Genomic DNA, 12,713 nt, shown 5'->3' with positions numbered 1-12,713 from the left:
TTCTTAAAGTTGCTCCAAGTTTTCTGTATTTAAAAACAATGATTTGAAAATTTTATTTCAAATCCTTAAAACCTTTGAAAAAAAGACTTAAAATATCAATGTATGCTGCTTGGATTTGTTGTGTTTGTGTTATTTCAAGATATAAAAAAATTAAAAATGCTGTGCCCAAAAGTACAAAAATATAGTAAAATCAATAATTTTGATATTAATAAAAACAATTTAATTAATCAGTATATTACTGAATATATTACCTGATAGATAAAAAAAAAACGTTGATATTTATTCTAAAAGTGTTTGGTGTAAATCACCCAAATAAAACGACAAACTATGAGATTGCACTTGTCAACAAAGCAAAGCAAGACTTGATTTTCAATCCAACTTATTGATTTGGGTCAATTTTTTTCTTTTTCTTTTTTTTTTTTACAAAATTACAAAAACCATATCAACAATTTTATTGTAAACAGATTTGTCAGTATTTCCAGAGTATACTCATGTAGTCATGTAACAATAATGATATAATTCAAATATTTGGCATTATCACACAACATTATTAAAGTAAAATGTGGTATTTTTTGGAATATACCATACAAGTGTACAAATGTTTTATTCAAGTTTTGGTAAAGTGTATATAAAAAAAGCATTAATTCTTCCCAAACTTGAAAACCCAAACACAACACAGCCGTTTGTGACGTGGATCATCAGACCGGCCAGCAGGAAAAACCGGGATTCGCTTTACGGATCTGACCGGGCTGCCGTAGAAACGTCACTGACTCTCCTGTGGACAACAGTCAATTAAAACTAATAACTATTCTAAACAGCAAACACCATTCATCATATGTTGTTGGTCAGTTTACTTCAGTTTGTTAATTACCTGGAATAAGTGGGATTGTAGTTCCAGTATTGAACACAAGTTCAAGAGCGAACGGCTCCTTATTCCCAGACTTCCTCACTGAAACACTCACTTCCGCTCTCTTTACCAACCAATCCATCTTGTTGCCGAGATAACACACACCTCTCACGCTGAGAGCATCGACGTCCGGTGGGAGCAGCGGAGCAAAGGCAAGATGCTCCTTCTGCACTCTGTGCAACACAGGACAGGAACAACACACAGCGTCAAGTCCAGATGTGTGTGTGTGATAAAGACACTTTCTCTTTCTCTCTCGTCAAGCTTGTAGTCATTTTATCACCTGAAGCCAGTGTAGCCAAACAGCAGCGCCTGCAGAAAGCCGCCCATACCGGTGAGGAAGTTCACACACCCTGAGCCATCAGCCGACTCACTCCACACCTGCACACACACACACACACACACACTTACTGTAAAAGACTAGAGCACTGCTTCAGAGATATTGTGTACGATGTAAAGCATACGACTATTGTTTGTTTTAAATATTGCTGTATGTAACAAAAAAATTCATTGCATTCACATAAACTTACTATACTGTATTGCATATTTAATTCTGTAATCATCCATGAATGCTCGTTTCTGCCACAGAATAAATCAAATAAAAAGGTAATTGTATTAAAACAGTTTGTGTCGCAATTGCATTAAAACTGTTAGAACTGTGAGATTAAAAAGTCAAATGAGATGAAAGTTTTTATTTTTGTTATTCTGTGGGAGAAACAACCATCTCTCAAAAATAAATACATTTAATGTGCAGTTTTGATTCCATTTGTTTAAAATGTATTTTATTATTTAAATTTAATCAAGTAGTGTGTGGGATTTTATAGTTTATATTTTACTTTTATCTTATGCATCGCAGAATGATTTGAGTGTGCGAGGCACTATATTTTTTCATTGAAATTAAATTTAACATCAGTTATTTTAATTTGATGATTTTTTTTGTCAGAAATATTGTGAAATATTATTACAATTTAAATAACATTTTTCTATTTAAATATATCATAAAATGTAATTTATTCCTGTGATCAAATCTGAATTTTCAGCATCATTACTCCAGTCTTCAGTGTCACATGATCCTTCGGAAATCAGTCTAATATGATGATTTGATGCTCAAGAAACTTTTTTGAAAACCATTCGGCTGCTTCATTTTTTGTGGAATTGTGATACACTACCAATCAATAAATTAATTTAAATTAGTAGAGTTTTTTCATTTAAAAAATCATGTTTGATAAGGTTTCGGGTTGATTCATCGCACTGAAAAAAGGAAGGATGAGTTTCCATAAAATGTGCTCTGCTTGCATACTTAATTCAGAAATTGCACAGCATACATATTGCATGCAGCAAAAATAAGATAAATAGTATGCAAATAAAGCATGAGACCTGAGAGAGGGCTGGGACGCACCTGAAAGGGTTTCTGGATATTTTTGAAGCACTTCTGCAGAAGCTTTTGGGCTTTTTCAGCCTCTCCAAGTTCAAGCCAACCTAAAGCAAACATGCCCTACAAACAGACACACACACACACACACATTATTTGCACAAATATACTGTGCAAAAAAAAGGCTTTATGTCGAAGGTGACATGAACAAACAGGAAAACAAGTCGGTATTTATTGCTCTCAGACTTCATTAAAAGATCTTCATGTGTGTTCCGAAGATGAACAAATATCTACGGGTTTAGAACGACATGAGGGAGAGTAAATAATGCAGAATTTACATTTTTGTGTGAACTATCAGCAAACCTAGCTAGTTGTGTTATTGTTGGCATTTTATTCAATTGATTTAAACATCTAAATGATAGTGAGAAAATAAAAAACTTTTGAATATCAATCTTTGCTAAACGGTTAAACGGTTGTATGTTTAACGAAGCACTTACAAAAGACCGGAAGCGATGCAACCGGTTTCACAGCATAACCCTCCATGCAAACACGCATCCCACACAAAGCATGATGGGTAAAGCATAGTGTGTGACCTACCCAGTGGCGGATTTAGCAAATTGAGGGCCCAAAGCGTAGGTACGTATGGGGCCCCCCCATCCCATCTTTAAAAGAGAACGAAAAAAAATGTACCGACTGAAAGCTAATCTACGGGGAAGTAAAGGTTGGAGAGGAGAAAAAAACCCTTCCCCTTTAAACCCTGCATTCATTTCTTTACTCCAAAAAAGAAGATGGAAAGCTGAGAACACACAAAGTGTCGCACTACACAAACTAATAGTCATGATGGAACCCAACAGAGAATACGGTTTCAGATAACACCTGTCTTTGCCAAAATGCAAGGAAAACTAGCACTGTTTATTATTTTTTTAAAGATCAAATCAATATCAATATAACCAGCACTGTTTATTATTTTTTTTAAGATCAAATCAATATCAATATAACCAGCAAGACAAGTAGTTAGGGTAAACCCCCACAAACAGCCATATACTTATTTTAGCCATATACAAATATTGCCAAGATGAATAATTGACTTTGTATGAGTGAGTGAGGGAGGTTGCAATCGGCATTGCACTTGAGATTGACATTTCAAACGTTCTACAAACAAACATATTTGTATGTGTATACTAGTTTATATATTTTATAATGTAATAATTTCACAGCTAATCTACAAATGAATGCAGAGACAACATAATGACAGTATATTAAGTACTTGTTTAATTGCATCTTTTTATGAATGAAGGTCAGTAGGCCTATGACTGATACTAATACAGCTATTGATGTCTGGATAAAAATTATTTATGCATGTATCCATAACAGAAGGCGTAAAAAAGTTTGTCATTTTTTGGCAGCGTTGCCAAATACATATCGGCGTCTTTTTTCTTTTATTTGAGCCGCTTGGGTTACTTCGTTTAATTTTCGCGTTTAGACTCGTCTTGCTTCGTTTTGTACTTCCCAGTCCTCCTGTCATTGTGTTTATCTTTCGCCGTCTTTCGAACCGTTATGGACTAGTCCATTTCATTGAGAAAGTAAGGGGTGTTATGTGTAGGGACAGATAACCATGAACTGGACATTTAAACTACTACTTCAACATTTCAACGTATTTCTTAAGAATATTAATAACATTTACTATGCTTTTGAAGCGTTCACGATGATAAGAGGCTTTTTCATGTTTTTTCTTTTCTATATATATATATATATTTTTTAGGTTGGTTGGGGGCCCCCCTACTACAACCGCTGTTAGGGGGCCCCAAGCAGCCGCCTACCTATGCCTCTAAGACCGCCACTGGACCTACCCATGTCATGGCTGGTCCGAGTGGATCTGTGACGGCCTCATATGTTTCCAGATCATTGCGTCTGACCTCTGGGGTCATGGGGAGGGTCAGCGGGTAACCCAGCAACACCACGTCCGCCTGCTTGACTCGACTTCCTGTGGAAAATGGCAAATGTAAACTTTCGCAAGAAATAATATTCAGAAATGGTGTTACATGTATAGAGTGCTGCAGTGATGGTGTATTTTGTACATTCGCATCACAGGATTTTTTCTTTGGCTATTGGATTATTGCAGAAAATAAGCTCTGTGCAAAACAAAAGTTGTTGATTCTTACACGTTTTGTTCATTGTGATAATATTCACAGCCTTTTTGTGAATTTTGAAGCTTATATACAATCGGCAGAACAAAAAAGCTAAAGTTAAGCTGTAAAGGAAGGAACTACACAGTTGCAAGACTTCAACGTCAACATTTACCCCTTTTCAGTGAGTCTATTACGAAACATTTTCCTTGAAAGTTTGAATTATAATAGTTTATAAGAGGCTGTGAAAGCGGACTAGTGTGTAAATGAGTTTCTCTGTTCGTCTGGTGACGTTTAATGTCCCTGACAACCTCTGTAGTCTCATTTAGCCAGCTTTTTTTTCAAGACAAGTATCACCATCTATTTTATATTGTAGAATGAAATATGAAAATGTCTTGAGCTTGTGTTGACCACAGACCTTATTTCAAGCATTTACCAAAAAATAGTAATAATTCAAAAACCTATTGACTTTGAGACAAGGAAACATGAAGTTAAAAAATGAACTCACTTCAGGGCTTTAAGACTCATTCCCGCAGCACTCAGTTTCTGAGGTGTCCTTGTTTAAGAAAGGTGAATCTGACGTATGATTAAACATGATGCTGATGAGGGCATCTTACCCTGCGTGTAGCCGTCAAACTCTGGGTGATACTTCAGTTCTGGGTCAAAGGGAATCTTGATCTTATCAGCAACGTCCTGCCAAGCGGGAGGAGCCGTCTGCGCTAACAGGACACACAACTCCACGGCAAACTGAAGACTAAACAAGAGAGAACCAGAGAAATACCCTCAGTATTCAGTGTAAGTCTGTGGGATTTGTTGGTTGTGTTATCGTACACTGGCTGAAAATCGTAAGTTTGATAGCCTAGAAAAGTAACAGCTCATCTATCACACGACTCGAAGCATCATTCATGTCTGTAGCATTAAACGTTCATGATGTTTAGCACTGAGAGTTAGGGATTTATTCAAATCACTAAACCTCAGTATGAGTGATTATGTACACACACACACACACACACACAGACCTGTTTTGGGCGACAGCATTGGTGAACACTGAGTTGTCAACAGTAAAGTAGTATTCATCAGGAGGAATCACACCTAATGTACAAACAAAACAAAACCACATAAAGAAGCTTTCATAACCATATCAAAACAAGACTTGATCTGGCAAGTGTACACCGGTTCTAATGTGTAATTTCACTTTGTTCATATTTATTTATTAATTAATTTGTATTTATTTTATGCGTTATACTAATATATATATGTATATTAAAGTATAATAAAAAATATATATAATTATTAAATCATATTTATTTTATTATATATAATAAATAAAAGAAATACTAATATAATTGAATAATATTGATTTTATTTATTATATATGTATTATTTTATTTTTAATTAATAAAAACAAATTTAAACCCTCAATGTACCATACAAAAATTATACATCATGAAAAACTGTAACATGGTGAATTATGAATTATGATATAAATACAAAACATTCAGTTATTATTCCAAGTATCTGAATACATGCATGGCCAACGATGTTATGACCAGTATTGTTTTAGTATTATTTATTTACTATTATGTACTATACTATACTGTATACTATTATATACACTATATGAGAATTTTTTTAATTAATATTTTGAATTACCTTTTATTTTGATATTTTCTGTTTTCATTTAAAATTTTTGTTTATTTTAATTTTGAGCAATTTTGTTATGTGCTTTTGCCAATTTATTACGTTTTGCTCTTTATAAATATTATTGTTATGGTTGTATTTATTTTATTTTTATCTCAGTTTTAGTCTTTATTTATTTCCATTTAGTAATTTCAATGCTTCTGCCTAAACGTATTTAAGTTATATATATATTAGTTTAGTTTCAGTTTGAGATAATAACCCTGGTCATCATGACTGATGATGTCACTGTTCACCTTTGATGTGGTACTGCTGGTCAGTAGGGTCCCATGTGACCCGCGAGACCCAGTAATCTGCCACGCCCCACACCACCTCACTGCCCCGCCCTTCTTTGAACATCTGCAGGTCCTGTGATGGATGACAAACAGAAGATGCATTTCTGGTACAGGTGTAGGAGTGTTTATGAGTGTGTCCTCTTCACCTGTGTGAGATAGAAGTACTGCTGGAAAGCCAGAACCACGTCTCCATTGATGTGGACCTCCTGCTGGGAATAAATCTCCTCTGGACAAAGGTCCCGGCCCGATAACACACTCTCCCACGCAAACTTCAATCCCTGATTAAATGGGGAGGAAAACTGTATATAAGACTACATAAAGCTACAGATAATTCAAAAACAATTGAATTACCCGGTTACCAACGGCACCTTGTAGCCCATCTGCTGGGCGTTTGCTTGAGCACCTTCTACTGTTCCCACACGGTACTCCAGCACAGCCCTGGCCAGACTGGGATAAAACAGAGCAACACTGGGGAACATCCATGTGTCCTGCAGGGGGAGCCAGAGAGCCAGACAGACAAGGTCAAAATCTTCTGAAATCTTCATAAAGCAGGGGTTTTCAAACTGATCAGGACCCAGTTGGCTCTGGCTGGGGGTCCTTCAAAATGTAAGAAGTTTAATAGAGTAAAGTAAACGTATTAACATATTATAGTATTTGTATAATATTTGATAGTAATAATTGATATGACTACCAATTTACTTTATTTCTAAAGAATGGTCAGAAATCATGAGATTTACACACACACACACACACACACACACACACACGCACACACTATATAAATCATGAGATATAAAAAATATATTTAAAATGCAATATTTCATTATTTCCTCACTGTTTGTAATATAACAACTTTGAGATTCCGTTTTTCCATTTTTATTTATTTATTTATTTAAATGTTTTATTTATTTAAAAAAAATTATACATTGTTTATATATTTTATTATTATTATTGTTTATAATTATTATAATTATTTTTATTTCTTTGTTCGGTGGGTGGGCTGTGGGAAAGGGGGAACATTGTAAAAACAAGGAGCATTGTTAAGTTTTTCTGTTACGTCATTCTGTTCTTCCTTCAATAAACATATATATAAAAAAATAAAAAAGTAAAATGCAATATTTCACAATTTTTTTATTAAATAGAATAGAATATTTTAAATAATTTATTATTTTGTTTAATAATAAATAATTATGTTTTAGTATTGTAAACAACACGCGGTCTTTACAATAAACCTGTAATGTTTTTCCCAAACAGTAAATGCATTTTCATGCACAAATATATTTTGTTTTCTTTATATTTTAGGAAGGGGATGATCATTTTTCAAGGGGTTACATAAAAGTTCAGTTCTGCTGACAGCATTTGTATCATATTATCAATTATCATAAAAACAATTAAAACTCGTTTAAAGAAAATAGAAAATTACCAATTTTATGAGGAACATCGTAATGTAATGTAGAGTGAAATTCCCAATGCTGTACCTGATGAATTGTATAAAAGTCATCCTGAAATCAAAATTGACAATTCATATTTTTTATGGCATATTGCAGTATTTATTATAAACGATTAATCCATGCACATCTTTTTATTTTTAAATTCAGGTTCCCACGTAATCTTAAATCAAAATAACTTCCCATTCATCTTCATATCTCCTCTTCTCTGATGAATCCACCAATAGCAAATCACAACCATCCAATCAATCAATCGATCAAACAATCAATCACTTATACGTCACAATACAGAAGAAAAGTCTATCTCGACTTCCGTCTCATGCTGACTTTAAACTCACCTGGTCCCAGAACACATGCCCATGGTAATCCTCATCTTTGCTCCCGTTTGACAACCCCCCCGGACTGAGCCCTCCAAACACAGACGGTCCGTTTGACGCCTCAATTGAACATGGGAATGAACTGAGAAGATAAAACATGCAGCCAATCAGAGCCCGGTTCAGGGTGTCATCTCCCATCACCTCAATGCTGCTCTCCTTCCAAAGCTCCGCCCAACTCCTCAGGTGGGAGGGGCGTAAGTCACCAGTATCAACAAGCCCCAAACCAGTATCAAAGCATGATTTGGCGCTCCCGTCGCTCCCAGCAAGGGCAACCAGGAACACCCAGCTGGACTGGCTCTGGTCGGGCAGGAGGGTAAGAGTAGACGTGATGGGCGTCCAGATCAGGTGCACAAATGGACGGATTCCTCCAGGAATCTCTGAAGAGACGGTCTGTCCAAAAATATGCCTGAAGAGAAGAAAGGGTCTGCTGACACATGTAACGTTTATGTAAGGAATAATTGACGACAGGCCATTGAATTATTCGAAAAATAATGCGCACCCGAGGTGGTAATGCGGTCACGACGCAAACCTTTTTTTTTTTTTCTTGAAAATAACTGCACACCTTAGAATGTTCTCAACCAATCAGAATCAAGCATTCAACAGCCCTGTAGTATAGGTGCGTTTGACTTCATGCGGCGCTGCACAGACCGATCAGTGTGGGACTTGAATCAGTACATGGAAATTCGGTGACGAGTCGACTGTTGTCGGCTGCACAAGCTCTGATAACGACACAGCTGCTGTTTCACGATTGGCCGGATTCATAGATGACGACGTGGTTTGTGTTTATTCTGACACAATGGCTGAAATAAGTGTCTGAAATCGCCCCGTATACCCTTAAAAATGGCACTATATGAAGAGACAGTAGTGTAGCGGGGTCCGAAACCATAGTGGACGTTATCGAGTGCACTCATTTAACCTCATAATGCACCGCGCTTTAACGGCTATAGAATACCCATAACGCACTGTGACGGTCGTGCTAAATTAATTCCCACGTCTGACCAGAAGATGGCGCCAATCACCGCATCCGAAATCGAATTCTTCGCTATAGTATGAGAAAAACAGTGCACCAACAGAGTAGTATGTTCGAATACATAGTACTCGAAAAGCGGGTATTATTTTTTCCATAGGAATTTTAAAAACAAGTCTTCATTAAAGTGTTATAAGCCATGAAACAAGCCAGCCAGAAACAAGGTGAATCTCAACATTACAAACTATAATTTAAAGCAAATATATATTTTTAGAAATCGGCTAAAAAAATGAAGATACAAGACTGTGTACTTAACGGCTTTAATGAGGAACAGAACTACGATCTCAAGAAGCATTGCGTAAAACATAATAACGAAATAAAAGCAATGGAGAAATATAAAGCTATACATTTAAACTTCTTGATTATATCTATAGAAATAATATATTTTTAATAAAACAGTTTTGTATGTACAAATATGTATTTTTAGAATGTAGAGAGACCGCCTCGATTACGTCATTTGCAGTGCATCAATGGAGTGGGCGGAGCTAAAGACCCCTTTGGTGCGATTTGTTCCCTGAAACTATGAGATATTTGTACAGCATTATGGGTAATGTAGTTTTCCACCACAAATTCTGCTGTTAAACCATTATTTTTTAAATAAGCTGAAATAATGCAAACAGATAGCTTCAACCAAAGCATATACTATCGATTAACAACCTCTGAACTCACAGTAGGTCTGTCTTTAAAAGTTTATAAGTTATCATTAAAATCAGTTCCCTGTGGAGAAAATAAATTTCACTTCCGGAACCGACTGTTGCACTTTATGGCGGTGAAGCGACCAAACTGAAGCCGTAGGTCACATGGCTGTGACGACATTAATTTATACAACACATACATCAAAGTTATTCTGTTGCTTCATGAAAATATCTGAAACATCTGTGTATTTGACGAATATTGCATCTGATCCACCTAAGTACGCAAACACGTCACTACGACGGATCCGTTTTTAAACTCTTCCAAGACTGCAAATCTTTCTGATCGGTTAAATCCAGCCACAGCCGAAGTCGAACACACCAATTGCAATTAAGCATGCAAATAAAAACAAAAAAGATGTCTGATTGCAATTCAGGAGGCAAATAGCGGATGTACCTCCCACCCTTGTAATCTGGTGCATTCTGGAAATCAATGTCATCACTTTGGGGTTTGAAAGAACTCTCTAGCTGAATCATGATTGGTTCAGCACTGGTTTCAGAGCGCTTGAGGAGAACTTCCATGACCAGAAGATTTGATTGCTGTCGGTGAGCGTACAAAACCTGACTGGCCTCGAAATGAGGACTGACCACAGAATGAGAGAAAATACCTGATACAGAGAGAGAGAGAGAGAGAGAGTCTTGTAGTATTCGTTTAAATGCAGCATTACGTGTGTGTGTGGGTTTGTTTGTGTGTGTGTTCTAACCTGTGTGCATGTGTAACTTGTACGTGTGCCGTCCCACTTCTGCCGTCTTCACATGAACTGCTAGTGGACATGGAATGTTGCCGCGGTGACAAGTCCCGCCTTCACCATTATAAACCCCGCCCATATGCATAATTGAATCAAACACTCTCCATCCCAGCAGCCCGTTGACCAGCGGTGGCATGAAGCGAGGGTCAGAGGGCAGAGAGTCAGAGGAGAAGATGTACGGGTCCACAGGGTCAGAGGTCATTTTGGGGCAATTCTGCCTTCTGTCAAAAGAAAAAGATATGGAAAACATTGGGATGTGTAACTTACAGGAAGCCATTTGACATCATGTGAGAAAAAACATAAAGTAACAGTAAAACTGAAAATGATATCACAAACAGAACCTGATGACTATATCAAGTTCAGCAAATCTCTTAAAATATTCTCATTATTATGGTAATTTCCCACTCAACATAAAGTCATAATTATAAGACGATGCACAAAAATCTATGCAAAAGGCATTCATATTCTTTCAGAATTATTTGGGGTCTTTTTCTTCTTTTTTTTACATAATTATGTGAGTGTTTTACCCCTATGCTTTTACCGTAGGTGCCTTTTAAACCCGTGACAACTGCACTTTGATCACCGTGAACAAAATAAAAGTTTTACCAATGAACACAGACAGCTGAGATCTCACTCTATCCTTTCAAATGACTCACTTTGACTAACCATCAAAAGAATGATGTTACTCATTTGACAGAAACCAGTTTTATGATCAAATTTTAGTACTTACTGATGTATAATACACTAGTTGTGCGTCTCTAATCTCATTCATCGAAGCGGACGTTCAGAAAGAAGAAGAGAAGCAACAGTGACGTCACTGGAAAGGGCGGGGCATTGCGCTCGATCAGCGTCTCTGATTGGTCGGGTACGTGGCACTAAATAATAATTGTCTTTTTAAAATACAAAAGGGTGAATATAAGAATTGGCTTTCTAGTGAACAAATGTCTCCAAAGAATCCTGCAATATAGTACAAAGGCCGCCTTACTTAAGGCGATTTGCTTTTAAATGGTTCATATCATAGTTTTATGATAAGTTGTTTTTCATAATTTTTTTCTAAGGTTATTTTAAAGTGTTAGTTACGCTCTCTTGTACTAAAACCAGTAGTTTAAAACTAGTTTAGTTCTGCATGACTACAGAGCAGTTTCATTTGTTGTCTGAAACCCCAGGTAAGAAGCCTGGGTTGCTTCTATTACGTTACATTTATACATATATTTTCTACTTTAGTAAATCACTGTTAAACGTGTTATGTATTTATTTAATTTTAATCTAATATATATATATATATATATATATATATATATATATATATATATATATATATACACACACATTCCAAATTTGTATTTGTTTTATTTTAATATAATTTTATATATTTAATAGATCAATAACTAATAATATGTTTTATTTTAATCAATTTTTTACAGTTTCTCTCTATATTTTCCAATGGACCCCCGTCACTCCCTATCCAGTTTAAAAAACACTGACTTGAACACAACGGTTTTAAAATTCATAAGGTTGATGACCATTATTTATGTTGTAAAAACAAAACATGAAAGTGCTTCAAGTAAATGTTGACATAAGCGATGGAATGGAACTCTTGCAACCGACCTTTTAGAAACAGACCGTTTTAACTGTAAGGTTTTAACGGTCATCAGCATCGTAAATCCTGCAAAGTTTTTTTTTTCATTTAAAAAAAGTGTGTATAAATATAACACTATGATTTGTATTATATTATCATTGCATCAAAAAAAACACATTTACATCTGTCGCACTTCTGACTGTCTTTATCAATTTCCCTCTATTTCTCTCCTCCTTGGCAAGTTGTGAAAACGAAAAATATATTTAATGTAGTCTATCATTCACCACTATAGAAGTTTACCCAACTATGACGACTTCCTCTTCTGAGAAAAAAAATGTGACACGGGTCCATTTATGTTGCAGACGAAAACGTGAAATTTACTTCAAGGAAATGTTGACATGACGAATGGAGCTCTGGCAATTCTTGGTCATGACGTCATGACACTATTCAGGCTCTAGATGGCGCC

At 35.8% G+C, this 12,713-nt stretch overlaps 1 protein-coding gene across 2 annotated transcripts; it reads right to left on the bottom strand.

Annotated features, from left to right (window-relative positions):
• Nucleotides 1–449: 449 nt before the first annotated feature.
• pgghg (protein-glucosylgalactosylhydroxylysine glucosidase) lies at nt 450–11,496 on the bottom strand. 2 transcript variants are annotated; one of them, XM_077210103.1, is made up of 14 exons: nt 11,399–11,496; nt 10,624–10,889; nt 10,317–10,527; nt 8,162–8,606; nt 6,744–6,863; nt 6,522–6,653; nt 6,337–6,448; nt 5,422–5,494; nt 5,020–5,156; nt 4,127–4,260; nt 2,304–2,399; nt 1,188–1,285; nt 872–1,080; nt 450–775 (listed from the first exon to the last, which is right to left on the bottom strand). In XM_077210103.1, exons 2-14 carry the CDS (start codon nt 10,868–10,870, stop codon nt 699–701), a joined length of 2,091 nt encoding a protein of 696 aa, XP_077066218.1. In that variant the 5' UTR covers nt 10,871–10,889; nt 11,399–11,496; the 3' UTR covers nt 450–698. The 2 variants fall into 2 exon arrangements, with proteins under 2 accessions (XP_077066218.1, XP_077066219.1); XM_077210104.1 differs by lacking the exon at nt 10,317–10,527.
• Nucleotides 11,497–12,713: the final 1,217 nt, after the last annotated feature.

This window comes from Siphateles boraxobius, unplaced genomic scaffold (assembly GCF_051911475.1).
Source record: "Siphateles boraxobius isolate OS27281-9 unplaced genomic scaffold, OSU_SipBor_1 65, whole genome shotgun sequence".
In the NCBI taxonomy this organism is placed as follows: Eukaryota; Metazoa; Chordata; class Actinopteri; order Cypriniformes; family Leuciscidae; genus Siphateles; species Siphateles boraxobius.
This window is presented reverse-complemented; position numbering and strand designations above follow the sequence as displayed.

Excerpts from the sequence above, each read along its gene's own strand:
- pgghg (XM_077210103.1), bottom strand. The coding sequence starts at position 10,870 with ATGACCTCTGACCCTGTGGACCCGTACATCTTCTCCTCTGACTCTCTG. Across the intron at positions 10,528-10,623 it reads CAAGTTACACATGCACACAG|GTATTTTCTCTCATTCTGTG; the intron begins GTTAGAACACAC and ends TCTCTGTATCAG. Across the intron at positions 1,286-2,303 it reads ATATCCAGAAACCCTTTCAG|GTGTGGAGTGAGTCGGCTGA; the intron begins GTGCGTCCCAGC and ends GTGTGTGTGCAG.